This window comes from Mizuhopecten yessoensis, unplaced genomic scaffold, assembly GCF_002113885.1.
Source record: "Mizuhopecten yessoensis strain PY_sf001 unplaced genomic scaffold, ASM211388v2 scaffold3989, whole genome shotgun sequence".
In the NCBI taxonomy this organism is placed as follows: domain Eukaryota; kingdom Metazoa; phylum Mollusca; class Bivalvia; order Pectinida; family Pectinidae; genus Mizuhopecten; species Mizuhopecten yessoensis.
In genome coordinates this window covers 224,105-239,173 of record NW_018405320.1, presented here as the reverse complement: position 1 = coordinate 239,173, position 15,069 = coordinate 224,105, and the positions used below count along the sequence as shown (strand labels likewise).

Sequence of the window (15,069 nt, the reverse complement as noted above, 5' to 3'; positions counted from 1 at the left end):
TAATTTGCTAGGAAAGGGCTTAATATAAGTTTGATAACTTGTGCCCAATCCATTTGCTTGGCAATAAAATATGTTTAAACTAAAATACAGTGCAAATTAAACAGTACAGATATTTACCAACAAAGAATATAACAATTCGGCCATGCATACATAATAAAATAATGAACAACACGTTACGTCAACATTGTTGTAAGGCCGCCTTCATACTACGTCATTAACGTCGACATGCGCAGTCGAGTTTGTGTACTTATTTTTTTTCTTTTCCTTTCATGAAATCTCAGGTTGTGGTTAAACCTTCTGGAGTTATTTGGCATGGGAGTCTTGGTGTGACGTATCATGCTCGAAGTGACGTCATTGGCATTGTTGAGGCTGTCGTTCATCTCCTGAAGGACATGGAACCAGAAAACGGCATCCTCGTGGAGACGTTCTACGCTCCGCCCATTCAGAATTACAAACATTTCGGTAAATAAAACCAAAACTATATAGAAGCAGAGCTAAAATTAGTTTTTGTGGATACGTTTATAAATAAAATTACTCTTAACCATTAATAATTGTTTATAAATGCATGTACATATGCAAGGGGCCGATTTTATATATAATTCCTTACGGCTAAAAGCTGGATATGCCTGTTTTCTTTGTAACTTGTATAACACTCCCCTCCCCATCTCATGTACCTTGCTGTAATATATATGTGCAAACAGGTCAACTCTTTCTCATAACTGCTGTCTTGAAAACAAACGGTTACAAAAATAAAAAATAGAAATGTAGGGAGAAATCCATAAATACGTGTTACATACCTTTCATTGATCTACCTTTTCTATGAAGGAATTTGTGAAATGTTATCATTTATTGTATCACTGGATGAATATCATGAGCAATAAAAGAAACGATCACATGCCTATATGAAATGATCAACACTTTTATAAATATCACTAGCGACCGTTTGTTATGCAATGCCATTACGCTTAAATATTGATTAAATAATATCAATTACTGCCTTGTTTGTATATGACAACGACAGTCGTTTGAAGAGCCAACAAACACCATCATCAAAGAAGAAAGTAAACAATATTATCTTCCCTCTATTTCTCAAATTATTTGATCCTATGTTGCATAACGTTGGATCATTCAATCAATTTCAAAAGATTTAAGACACTTTCGTGTTGTATGTAGGCAAATAAGGAAAACAATGATCTGTAGACACTGGTATCTGTCACACCCAAATAGACAAAGATACTGTCTAAATCAGTCATTGTAGACAAGCATTTGGTCTATCAAGTGGCTGGTATGAATAGTATGTGCAAACATAAGCAGACCTCCTGTCAATCAGCCTGTGATAAACACAAGTGTGTGGGATATCTTCCGGCTTCCTCCTTAGTCGTATCGGGGAAGATTAGGTGTTAAACAAATAAAAACGGACAATGGTCTGGTTTTTAAAAGTACTGTTAAACCTAGAATAAAACATTTCATTTTATTTTTTATTTTTCTCTAAAAAAACTTAATTTTCAAACAATTAGTTGGTCATTTTGAATTCCTAGCATATGAATCTATTAATACTGTCCATTTCTCCTTCATATTTGTTGCTAAAATCATGCGTAAATAACTCCATTTATCATGTTATGAATAATCATCAGGAAAATCATCATGTTCCTGTGTCTACAATATATTTGCAAGTTTACTTTGTGAGCCAATCACATTTCATTTGCTGCCATAGCAACCTGATCGCAAGTGGTGTCACGTGATGCCGCCATTTTATATAATTATTGCTCAGTGTGACGCACCGGTAGTCCTCTTCTTATTTAATAAGTCTATGAATTCTATGACTTTAAATTAGTCGACATAAATAAATAAACAAGATATTATTTGTAGAATATTATCCAAATAGATTACCGAAAGCTAATTTTTAGGGCGCAGTTGCTCACAAGGTGGTTGTCTTAATAATTATTTAATCACTTATTTTTAACCTCAAGGTCAATATACTGTGCACTAGGTACACTTTCACTCAAATGAAGTATTTGCTATCATCTGAGAAGCTTTAACTCTTTATGGTTGCATTTTAAAGATACACAAAAACTAAAGTTATCGGGGAGTTATCTTGGTACGATCTGTGAACAAGTTGTACCAGTACCATCAGTAGTGTTTGTCCTGTAGTACCAGTACCATCAGTAGTGTTTGTCCTGTAGTACCAGTACCATCAGTAGTGTTTGTCCTGTTGTACCAGTACCATCAGTAGTGTTTGTCCTGTTGTACCAGTACCATCAGTAGTGTTTGTCCTGTAGTACCAGTACCATCAGTAGTGTTTGTCCTGTAGTACCAGTACCATCAGTAGTGTTTGTCCTGTTGTACCAGTACCATCAGTAGTGTTTGTCCTGTTGTACCAGTACCATCAGTAGTGTTTGTCCTGTAGTACCAGTACCATCAGTAGTGTTTGTCCTGTAGTACCAGTACCATCAGTAGTGTTTGTCCTGTTGTACCAGTACCATCAGTAGTGTTTGTCCTGTTGTACCAGTACCATCAGTAGTGTTTGTCCTGTAGTACCAGTACCATCAGTAGTGTTTGTCCTGTAGTACCAGTACCATCAGTAGTGTTTGTCCTGTTGTACCAGTACCATCAGTAGTGTTTGTCCTGTAGTACCAGTACCATCAGTAGTGTTTGTCATGTAGTACCATTACCCTCAGTAGTGTTAAGGGTCACATCCGGCCTCAGCGGGGATTTAGAATAAGTTGTTATATACATTTCTAATTCATTTGACTACTGGTTTAGGAGATATGGCAATACAAAGACAGACATAAACCCGCAATTTCATCACAAATTGCGTGAATGTCGTCTGTTGTGCGCTATTTAGATGGAAATCGGCCATTTTGAAGGAAAGAAACTAAACAATTTTTAAAAGCCTCCGCATGCAACAAACAAATATATATTTGACATACTTAAACATTGTTATAACAGTGTTCATAAGTAAAAATAATTGTTAGTTTGTCACATGCTGAGGCTTTCTTTTTTGCATGCTAACTGTCCAAAGACACCATATTTTGTCTTTTTTCTGCATAGCAACGCAATGTTTTGTTGCTATGGTAGGGCATCTACGCATGCGCATTGGAAAATATATGCACCGAGGAAGATAGTCCCAATTAGCCAATATGATGTGTATAACAGAGTTTGGTCGGTAAATTCAAATTGAAATGTTTACATTTTATGGCGCAAAACATTACCCATAACGCCCAAAGTCCTTTGCGCTAAGCAATGATTCAACTGCGCCTTGCGTGTACTCCCGTGTTGGGGCACAGATTTAACGCGCGGTAGGTATGATTGTAAACGTCGTACCGATCAGAACACAAATACCTTACATACAAGACACTGCAGATATAGGTCATGCACCACTTTCTAATGCGATTCACGGATTGCGTATATACTCATTCGAATTCATACCGACATGGCAATTAAGACTACATCTGGACCCAGTTTTAAAAGATATCACAAATTTTGAGTAATAAGTCTATGTACATACGTCTGAAGGTAAACGTTCTGACATGATCCGTAAGTATTAGAGATAAGAATCAACCTGATTTGTTGGGCTGTTAAATCTGCCTTGCAGTCTGGTTGTGACCTGAATGTGATGATTGTTTAACATTAAATAAAAATGATTTAGCTACACTATTCATTTTCACTGGGTTTTTTTTACCCATGCGAACACACTAGACTTCGATTTACTTCAAACCCACATTTTTCATGAAGAAACGACTAGATAATATATCTCAAACAAATCAGGCATTATAATTGATTGCATACGCTTGGAATTTACTGAAGTCCTGATAATGCTAAAAAGGTCTTCAAACCTTTGCCATTTTGCTGATAACGTGGGTAATTTTAGTTACATTGTGATGTGTTACGACGTCCAGAGATAGTGTTATCGAGAAAAAAATGTGAAGACGAAATCCCGCTGACCCTATCACACTTCCCTCGTGATAAATTTGCCCTTCATTGTATGACAACACCGAGCGACCTGTCGTGTATCATATTTCGTTCGTATCTGTCATATATATAAAGAAGCTTAAATTCCTGTACCATTCATCGGTGGACGAGTTGTTAAAAAGCTTACAATGCTGAAGGGAGAGGAAGGGAGAGAGGTCTGAAGTGCAGGATATATCGATTTAAGCAAAAATGTATGACACGATTTCGTACATGTATGTTATACATTTCTATAGTGATTTGTATACTTTAAAAACACGAGTTGTAAATTTATGGACGGTAAAATTCTTTTTCTCATGATAACGTAAAGCACAACTGGTTCTCTCTGTGATATTAACCCACTGTAAGTTTATCAAGAGTACAATTAAACAGTAGGCACGCCATAATTATTCCTTCTGCGATTTTCCTTTTTATCCATGCTTTGTTTAAGTCAGATTTTGATACGTATAACGACAAAGTCAGTTTCTAAATGTCATGTTTTTAAATTGAAGCTGAGCTCTCGTTCCGGTTGAGGTCGACGGTGTGTAGAGGATTCGGTGACCGTCCGATAACAACTACCCTTATATGTGGTGTGGGACCGAGGGACAAGCCTATCAATGGCGATAACACGATCCCTCAAACGTTTGACACGACGCTGCGCTCATGTGGAGTTACAAACGCCGAGGAGAGAAAGCGTCTTCGTGACAGGACTTCAAAAATATCAGAGGATCTTCTCGGAGAGATGATTAAAATAGAAAAGGAAATGACGTCACTAGAACGTGGAGGTGTTGGGGGTCAAACAGATATTGTGGGTAAATATCGTTATACATTTAGATACTTTTGTTATAAAAGAAAACAGGGATTGAAAGGGACATAGATTTGAAAATTCCACGCAGTACCTACTTTTAAAGATTTCCCAGTCAAATGCATTCTGTCGGATAAGAAACATGTTCAGGTGACGCCACTATTGAACATTTGAATGCTTGTTGTATCAGATGGCGTATGATATTGTAACAAAGATGTGGATAAAACGTTTGGAAACATTTAAAAAATATATGAAATAGATATCCTTAAAATCAACCAGTAAAACATATAAGGAAAATATGAGACCAATCTTTTCAAACCTCATTTACAACAAGAGATAATACACACACTACGAAGGTGTTGACCAACGGAAACGCGTGTTTTTAGCATCAACAAATTAGATACGATCGAGCGCCACCATATTTGATTTCGAAACATTGAGATTGATTCCTCTTAACTTTTTACTTATTAGTCATGATATTTCGATTTCTAACAACCATTTGTTAGTTACCCTGGTTGGTTAATCATTCAGTCACCTGATCGAGATTATGGTCTCAAAACTTTCGGCTGTTCTGGCCTAGTACATAACTTAATCAAGCAAAACAAAATATTATTTAATCACAAGACAGCAAATATCATGTCAAGTACATCAGAGACGTATATAACACGTATACGTCTCTGAGTACATGTATATAATATATACATTTATATAGACGCTTATTAAGGGAAACCATGCTCGAAAACTAAGTCGTGTTAACATTTTTTACATGAATGACCTATTTAACTTAATTATCTCCCCTTTTCAGGACTAGATTTCGTTCTCGGAGAGAAAGGCGGTATTTTGACCCCGATTGCCATAGAGGTCAACAGTCACGACTGCACAATTAACTGTCAGCTGTTCGAATCAATGAACCATGAAACCCAAGGATGTTCAGTTGGCCCCCTCGTGGAAAATATGGCGCATCGATCCCAGCGCCACATAATGCAGGGGAAGACAATCCTTGTCATTGGTGCGGGTGGCTTCAGTAAACGTTTTATCTGGAAAGCAGCGCGGGATTACGGAATCAAGGTATGAGATTATGACAGAGACCAGAGGATACACATGATTTATATATCATGGTGGAATAGAAAACTCGGGATTCGAAAATGTTGGAAAAATAATAAACCAAGGCCGCAGAAAAATAATTAATGTTATAATTCGTTACTTCGTTATAATTAACGAAGCGGACTTCGTTGATAACCCTTTTCCCACATTTTCTCACCTTCATTATATAATAAACAATTATGGACTTCCGATGAGGTTTATCCCTGATTTACGGACCTGGTCTGAACAATATTCGGCCTCGGTGTTGTACTACAGTTTTCATGTCATAAACATGGATGGCATGGACCATTTTGGAATCACAGAGTGAAGGACTTCAACCACAAAATGACAAACACAATTTCAGATTCAATTCGTATGAGATTTCATTTCAATTAAATATCATTTGCACAATCAACATCATCAATAGCATCACATAGTTCAGAAATTGATGAGATAATTCATGTTTAGTTGAATCCGGCATTGTGATTTGCAGCACATAAACAGATTGGCTGGAAAATTTCCTAGGTCTATTATATATTTAGTAGCTCTCTGTAACACTTTTATATTTATAGATCGATATCTGTAACACTTTTTTATTCATAGAACGAGGTCTGTAACAGATTTACAGACTCGTCATATGACGTCGCTACTCAAATTAGGGCTGGGAATTAGCACATATTCATATAACTATCCACCATAATACATGCACATACATGTACGTTGATTATTTCTTAAATATAAATGCTTATTTTAACGTTCTGTTAAGTGTAGGTTGGTCTTATATATTACTGCGTGTCAGTCATATTATTGTCTCTATTTAATTTTTCAGGTTTTTCTCGTGAACGATGTTCCAGATTCCTTTGTGTCCAGGGACGTGGACAAATTCATTCAATATGATTTCTCCGACCATATGCAGGACGACCGGCACGCAAGAAATATCATCCAACTTGTTTCGTCCGACATTGACGTCGTCGACGGATGCTGTACATTCTGGGAAGACTGTGGCCCCCTTGCGGCCAATATTTGCGACAAAATGCATTACAGTGGTGCCAGTCTACAGGGGGCGCTGATCGCCAAAAAGAAGAGTTCCACTCAGCAGTTATTAAGGCAGCGAACAGCTGATATTCCACACTTCCCTCGAACGTATTTGTATACAGGAAGATCAGCTGCTATACGAACATCCGAGGAAATTGACACGGCCGCAACGCATGTTAGATTCCCTGCCGTCCTGAAACTTGAATACGGTTCCAGTGCCATAGGGGTCAAGCTTGTCAATGACGAAGAAGAGTGCCGAATCGAGTACGAAAAAATCCGAAGTTGTCTTCGGCAGGAGTCGGATCATCCCGGCATAGGTCTAGGATACGGAAATGACATGATGCTGATGGAGTACTACGAAGGAACAGAACACGACATCGATATCATCATCTACAAACGACGACTCATCGCCGCTTTTATTTCCGATAATGGCCCAACTAGACAAGGAAATTTTACAGAAACAGCAGCCTCTATGCCGACATGCCTCCCACCGGACAAATCTGGACAGCTGACAACAGCGGCATACCAATGTTGTACAGAAGTCGGACTCACAAACGGTGTTTTTAACGTCGAAATGATTATGACGCCAACAGGTCCAAAACTGTTGGAGATAAATGCCCGGATGGGTGGGTTCTACCTCAGAGATTGGATCAAAGCTTGCTATGATGTTGATTTACTTCTCTGCTCTTTCATGATCGCGGCCGGCGTTAAGCCAATCTTGCCTCGAACCATTACGCCTCGTTGCCATATCATGGGAGTTATGTGCGTTCCCTCGGCCCACAGGGAGACACTGTCCCGTGTCGATATCACGAACAAAATTTACAGTCTGCACGAATCTCACAAAGTTCGTTACAATGAGTTGGACGCAGAGGAAAGTTTAGACGCAGACGAAGATGTTGAAGAACCTTTCTCTAATTTCGCCGTGGTGGCCGATGATTTGGAAACGGCAAAGTCTGAACTGATCAGATTATGTTCAGAACTTGAAATAAACAATTCGTCTTACGACGTTCCGGCTTATGTTTCCCAATTCCATCCGAACACCGACGAATACATGTTATGTTAAAACTCGCAAGGGGACCAAAAAAAACCCCGAAAAATAAACTATTAAGTTGTGACTCTTAATATCTCTTGACAAACTATTGTTAAAGAGAAAATTCTATCGACAGATGACATTTTATTGTCTTCGCGAATAACACGGTAACAATACTTTCATTCGATAACGGCAGGTGCCCCGATTGTACGGGTTCAGTCTACATATACAAAATATACCTTTCAGATATATGTGATAGAAGACAACAAAACAAATCTCTTATCTGTAGAATGTTTTCATTTTAAACGCATTTTTAACAAAATACTAGTATAAACACATTATACACAACGATAATCATTATCGGTAGACACTTTATACCTCTTAAGAGCAGTGCTTTCTAACCAACGAGATGGCGACCGTGAAAAATTCCGAAAGTCTTTATTAATCTGAATCTCTGGAAATTCTGTGTAATTATTGTTTGTCAGATTAAGGAGAACATCCTTAAACATCGGATCAAGTGCGACACGTTAACTGTTTAGGAAACCATCATCATATGGCGAAGACGTTATATATACAGCGACCAATTAATCAAGCATTAACTACCTCTGTCTGTAACAACGGGTCTGTCCTAATAAGAAGGTTGGCAAACCAGTGGTACAGTAAATGTATATATATCAAAAATTATTATAATCTATAGCAGTTATAAAGAAGTGGCGTCCCATATATTAGTAAATATAAATCGGTGGTTTTAGAAACAGTGGTAGCTATAGGGAGGTTTCCTTTAAAAGTGGTAACTGCGTATAGACACGTGACCTTTGACAGTGGTAGCTATAAAAAGGTGACCACCCAAACAGTGGTAGTTATCCATTGCAGATAAGTGGACTCCCGAACAGTTATAGAAATAATAAGGTGGCCTTAAAACAATGGTAGATATATATAGATGGCCTCCCAAATAGTGGTAGATATAGATAGGTGGCCTCTAAAACACTGGTATATGTAGATATGTGGCTTCAAAAATAGTGGTAGCTATACAAAAACGGTGGCCTCTCAAACAGTGGTAGCTATGTATAGGTGGCCTCCCAAACAATGGTAGATAAAGATAGTGGCCTCTCAAACAGTGGTAGCTATGAATGGGTGGCCTCGCTAACAGTGGTAGCTATGGATGGGTGGCCTCGCTAACAGGGGTAGCTATGGATAGGTGGCCTTCCAAACAGTGGTAGATATAGATAGGTGGCCTCCCAAACAGTTGTAGATATAGATAGGTGGCCTCGAAAACAGTTGTAGATATAGATAGGTGGACTCTCAAACAGTGGTAGATATAGATAGGTGGCCGCCAAAACAGTTGTAGATATAGATAGGTGGCATCCCAAACAGTGGTAGATATAGATAGGTGGACTCTCAAACAGTTGTGGATATAGATATGTGGCATCCCAAACAGTTGTAGATATAGATAGGTGGCCTCTCAAACAGTGGTAGATATAGATAGGTGGACTCTCAAACAGTTGTGGATATAGATAGGTGGACTCTCAAACAGTTGGAGATATAGATAGGTGGACTCTCAAACAGTTGTGGATATAGATAGGTGGACTCTCAAACAGTTGTAAATATAGATAGGTGGACTCTCAAACAGTTGTAAATATAGATAGGTGGACTCTCAAACAGTTGGAGATATAGATAGGTGGACTCTCAAACAGTTGTAAATATAGATAGGTGGACTCTCAAACAGTTGTGGATATAGATAGGTGGACTCTCAAACAGTTGTAAATATAGATAGGTGGACTCTCAAACAGTTGTGGATATAGATATGTGGCATCCCAAACAGTTGTGGATATAGATAGGTGGCCTCCAAAACAGTCGTAGATATAGATAGGTGGCCTCGAAAACAGTTGTAGATATAGATAGGTGGACTCTCAAACAGTTGTAGATATAGATAGGTGGACTCTCAAACAGTTGTAGATATAGATAGGTGGACTCTCAAACAGTTGTAGATATAGATAGGTGGCATCCCAAACAGTTGTAGATATAGATAGGTGGACTCTCAAACAGTTGTAGATATAGATAGGTGGACTCCCAAACAGTTGTAGCTATAGATAGATGATCAAATAAACTACGTAAAGTCTTTGATGTACTAACATGAGACTGCGTAATTGATTGGATGGGATAAATCAAGTGACGTCAAACTGTATATCAAGTTTATTTCATGTTAGTTTTATCATGTAGGTAGTTTTTTCAACAGCAAATTAGGCGCTTTTTTAATATGCGTTTCTGGTTGGCGTTGACTTTTTTTTGTCAAAAATAAATGAACTACAATGTACTATTTACTTAGCATATAATAAGTGTCCAGTTGTCTTCAAAATAAAAACCAAAAATGACCAAGATCTTTGTCCTGTATTTTTATTTACCTTTTTTTTTTTTCTTTTTTCTTTTAAACTTATTTTAGATATCTATGTAAGGCATTATTGGAAGAACTTGGTCATTTTGTGATAAAATAGGTTTTATATTTATATTTATATATCTATAATATTATTGTGCTTACTACTCTGCTTTCATTTCAGGAACTTTTTTTATTGTGTATGATGTAAACAAATATGCTTGTGTCCCTCATAAATGGATCATAATTGTATAATGTGAAGGTACAAAATGTACCATGGTCAGCTTATCCTCGATACTCCAGGGGTTATGCTCACTTTCGCTCCCTGCACATCTGGAATATGTCAAAGCAAAATTGAAGGCTCAGTGTGGGGTACCATGTGGATGAGACTAGTTCGATCATTTGATGTACATAAAATGAATACTGAGGTCACGTAACGGTAAAAATTGACAGGCCGGTCGGGTGCCGCTCCTTTGTTATCTTCAAAGGACAGGTATCAGCCTAGCGATTGGTCAGGTGGTTTTTTACGCGAGACCAATCAAACAGCTATATTCGTGCCTTCATTTTTCCTATGACATATTCCAGGGGTGCAGAGAGCGTATGTGAGCGTGACACCTGGATTCACAATCTGGCAACATAAGCAATTTACGGCAATGTATGATCTTATTTTGGTACGTTATGTAACTTAATTGTGATTGTGTGTTTTTTTGGAAATATTGTTAAGAGTGTACCGTTATTACATGTTGGCTTTTACATTTTCATGGGAAATTACTGCGCTCCCGAATTGACATAATACTAACAATAATATGTAACGCTTACAAATGGCAGATATACATTTGTGTATATATTTACGTTATATTTTTAGTTGAAAGTCTGATATATTTATCAAATGTACAATTTAAACACATATTTTGTGTTTATGCGCTTTTTAAATAAAAAAATGAAACCTGTTTCAATGTTTGGTGTGGTTTGGTTTGGTTGCGTTTTACGTCCTATTTACAGCTATGGTCATTTAAGAACATGCCAGATTTTTGGTGGTGGTGGAAAGCCGGAGATCCCGGAGAAAAACCAACGACCTACGGCCAGTACCTTGTGACTACCCCATGTACAGACCCTGGACCGTTTTTCTTGTCCGTTTAAACGCAAACGCAACGCAAACGGAACGCAAAAGCAACGGAAACGCAACGGAAAGTCAACGCAAACGCAACGGAAACGCAACGGAAATTCAACGCAAACGTACACACACAGTTTAATTAAACACGCTCCTAAAACGCCGTTCATAGTAGACCAATAACGGACTTCAATTTAGATGTACTTACTCGCGGAAACGTGTCGGTCTCTGACCCTAACTCTGATAATTTGGAATAATGATTTGTCCGCCGAATTTTGGAGAATATTGATAATTCGTTTTGAAATGGAATTGAACTTTAAATGGCATCCGTTTGTAACTCAACAGTACATTACATTTAACATCTAATCAGTTAATCTACACGACGCCTAAACACATTCCTTTTTATCAATTGATCAGATTAAAAGTATATTTTATGTTGGTGGTTTCTCAATTATCTTTTTTGTTTAATTTCTATATTTTCAAGGTGAAGTTACGGGAGTAGTCTTGAAAAATGGTTCTTCGACATCAACAATACATATAAATACGTCTAGTGGGTAGTTTATTTTTTTAGTCTCAAATTCTGAATTTCTTGCTAAAAAATATTTAATCAATTTGTCGAAAAATAATTAACAACCCAAACTAAATAACGTACGTGTAATTGCTTGTTTTTATTTAAACTAGGCTATAGCAAATGTTCAAAAGGAGATAAAATATGAAACTTGTGTTTGAAAAATATTCATTATGAATATCATCATATTTATAAAACAGGTGAAGTGATGTGTTTGCATAGAGTATTATTCCTGTATTATCTTACAAATCCAACTAAAATGCTGCAAGCGAACTCCGTGTGATTATTGGTTTTTTAATCCTTCTTCTCTACTTATATCTCAAACAGGTATAATTCCTATAATATTCTATTTAGTGGTATTATTTGATAATTATTATCAGTATTTATATGAATGATATTGAAGCCGGAGCGTAAGTTATAGGTATCTTATCTATACATCTTACAACACAACATACCTGTATACATTCTATGCACCCTGTTACGCTTAATCATATTTTTTGCTGTACTCACGGACTTAGATAATCTAATTCCGTACTGTACCTATAAAAAATAATTGCTTATCACTAGAAATTCAAACGATTATTTTATTTTTACTTATGTATGCAGACGATATGGTCATACTATCGGAAACACCAGAAGACTTGCAGAAAATGTTAGATTCACTAGCAGATTACTGTAGAAAATGGAGCTTAACTTTAAATATAGATAAAACGAAAATAGTAATCTTTAGAAATAGAGGTTTAATAAGAGCAAAAGAAAAATGGTTTTATAATAATGATGCGATTGAAGTAGCTGATGAGTTTAATTATCTTGGTCTCACTTTAAATTATAATGGAAAATTTACAAAAACACACAAAAAAAATAGCAGAACAAGGTCGAAAAGCACTATTTGCCATAAATAATGTATGAAAAAAGAATTATTTTAATATAGAATCTCGTCTTGCTGATTTTGACACGTTTGTCAATAGTATTTTAATGTAAGGTTCAGAAATTTGGGGATTTCATAAAGCACCCGAAATAGAAAAATTGCATATTGGATTTTTAAAATCATAATTAGGATTAAGAAAATCTACAAACTCTGCATTTCTTTATATTGAATTTGGAAGATCTCATTTAGAGCTGTAAAGAAAAGTTAAAAAAAATAAGTATTGGATTTAATTACAACGTTCTGATAACTGTGTGCTGAAAGCTTGTTATGTTGATATGGTTGAAAACAAAGACCCCTGGATCCTTAATTTAAAACATGATCTTTCAAGAGTCGGCCTTGGATACATGTTTGTGACTGATAGTATTAATCATTGTAGTGAAATATATAAGCAGCGATTATGTGATAGTTTTCAGCAAGATTTTCTTGAGAAAGTTCATTCTTCTTCTAAAGGAGTATTATATCAGCATTTGGTGGAAAGTATTAAATTGCAACCATATCTTCATAAGGCAATTAATTTTAATTATTTAAAACATATTTCTAAGATACGTTTATGTGCGCATGACCTGTCTATTGAACGTGGCCGTTACAGAGATATACCTAGAGAAGAAAGAAAATGTATTTTATGTAATGAAAATGATATAGAAGATGAATCTCATTTTATAATTAAATGTAATCGCTATTCAGACCTCCGGTCTAAATACATAAAGAAATATTATTTCAAAAGGCCTAGCATGTATAAATTTGTTCAATTACTCAAAATCGAAAACACAAAAGAACTTAATAATTTAGGAAAGTATTTATCACTAGCGTTTAAACGTAGAGCAGATTTATTAAGAGGTCATCAATAGAACAGGTCATGTTAAGATACATGTTGTACATCAGTTTATTGTATACAAATTATGTAATATACCATTATATTGATAAGTCTTGTATGGGTGAATGAGGGTGAATAATGGTTGATAATGATGATGATAATGGTGATGATGATGATGATGATGATGATGATGATGATGATGATGATGAGATGAGATGATGAGGATGAGGAGGATAATGAAGAAGATGAGGATAATGAAGATGATGAGGATGATGTGTGCGAGTTAGTGTGAGTGGTCTTGCCATAGGTTGTAAAACTTCAGCAAATAAAGAACTTGAACAACCTCAAGTTACACATTTTCATTTGTCCGAGTGATGAAAACGTAATCTGAAATCTGAATTACTTATGTCATTCCCTCCTTAAAATAGCCCTGAACCAAAGTTTTTTTTTATCGCTTTCTCTTGACCGTCATTTTGAAAAGTATATTGTACAAACAATAGTGATACCTGGCCTTACCTTTATTATTGTTTTAACGCGTGGTCACCCCTTTTACCTGAGGCTATTGTTATTTCGAAGGTAAAGACCACAAAGTTACTACCTGTGGTTTCAGTCACAGGGACCCTGGAATTTGCTACAGTTGGTTTGTTTGGACCTATCCCGCTGTGTAGTAATATTAGATGTTCTTCTTCTTCTTCTTCTTGTGATAAGGCGTCACGTAGATTAACTTAATCTGAGAATTTAGGAAGTACAAATTAGATGTTTTAGTGGTTAACACTATTGCTCGAAATAAGTACCGCCCCTCCTTCAAGTTACTATTGCTGAATAAGGTCGTAAATGTATGTATAATGCGTTAAGAATTTGTAACAAATTTGTCCCTCAATGTAGAATCTAAACTTAATGTTTTTGATGTCTTGTTTCCTCCACTCTTAATTACGGTTGGGAAATATGGGGTTTCAATATTGCGGACAAAGTAGAAAAAGTGCATGTTGATTTTTTAAAAAGAATTATGAATGTGAAAAACAGTACGCCATCTTTTATGGTATATTCTGAATTAGGAGGTCTGCCTTTGCATATCATCAGGAAGTGTCGAATAATCAAATATTGGTTGAAACTAATTAAATGCGACAATTGTGTTCTTAAGTCAGTTTATGAAGATATTGATGAATGTAATCACAGAAACTGTAATTTAAATTTCCCGCGTTTCGTAGAATAGCGGGAAATATTTGTCCTATAGGTACGGAGTACTCGTATAGGTCGGGGAGCACGAGCTCTTATGGTTAGCCAATGAGATTGCTTGGTAAGTGATGACGTAATAAGGTAAGGAGGTTTAGGCATTCTAGCGCTTTGGTCAGCTTAGGAACGGACCACTGAATTTT

At 36.4% G+C, this 15,069-nt stretch overlaps 1 protein-coding gene across 3 annotated transcripts in view; it reads left to right on the top strand.

The window, feature by feature from the left end:
- Positions 1-9,730, top strand: part of LOC110448302 (carnosine synthase 1-like) — a 13,605-nt gene extending 3,875 nt beyond the window's left edge. Inside the window, exons 3-7 of one of the 3 annotated variants that reach the window (XR_002462697.1) lie at positions 282-462; positions 4,461-4,760; positions 5,559-5,821; positions 6,666-9,355; positions 9,676-9,730. Coding sequence is in view for 1 of the 3 variants with exons in the window: in XM_021494470.1 (XP_021350145.1) it covers positions 282-462; positions 4,461-4,760; positions 5,559-5,821; positions 6,666-7,934 (2,013 nt within the window). In the remaining 2 variants the exon portion in view is untranslated. Of the gene's footprint in view, positions 1-281; positions 463-4,460; positions 4,761-5,558; positions 5,822-6,665; positions 9,641-9,675 lie in introns of those variants that run through there. The other 2 variants (XR_002462698.1, XM_021494470.1) reach the window with 2 other exon arrangements.
- Positions 9,731-15,069: the final 5,339 nt, after the last annotated feature.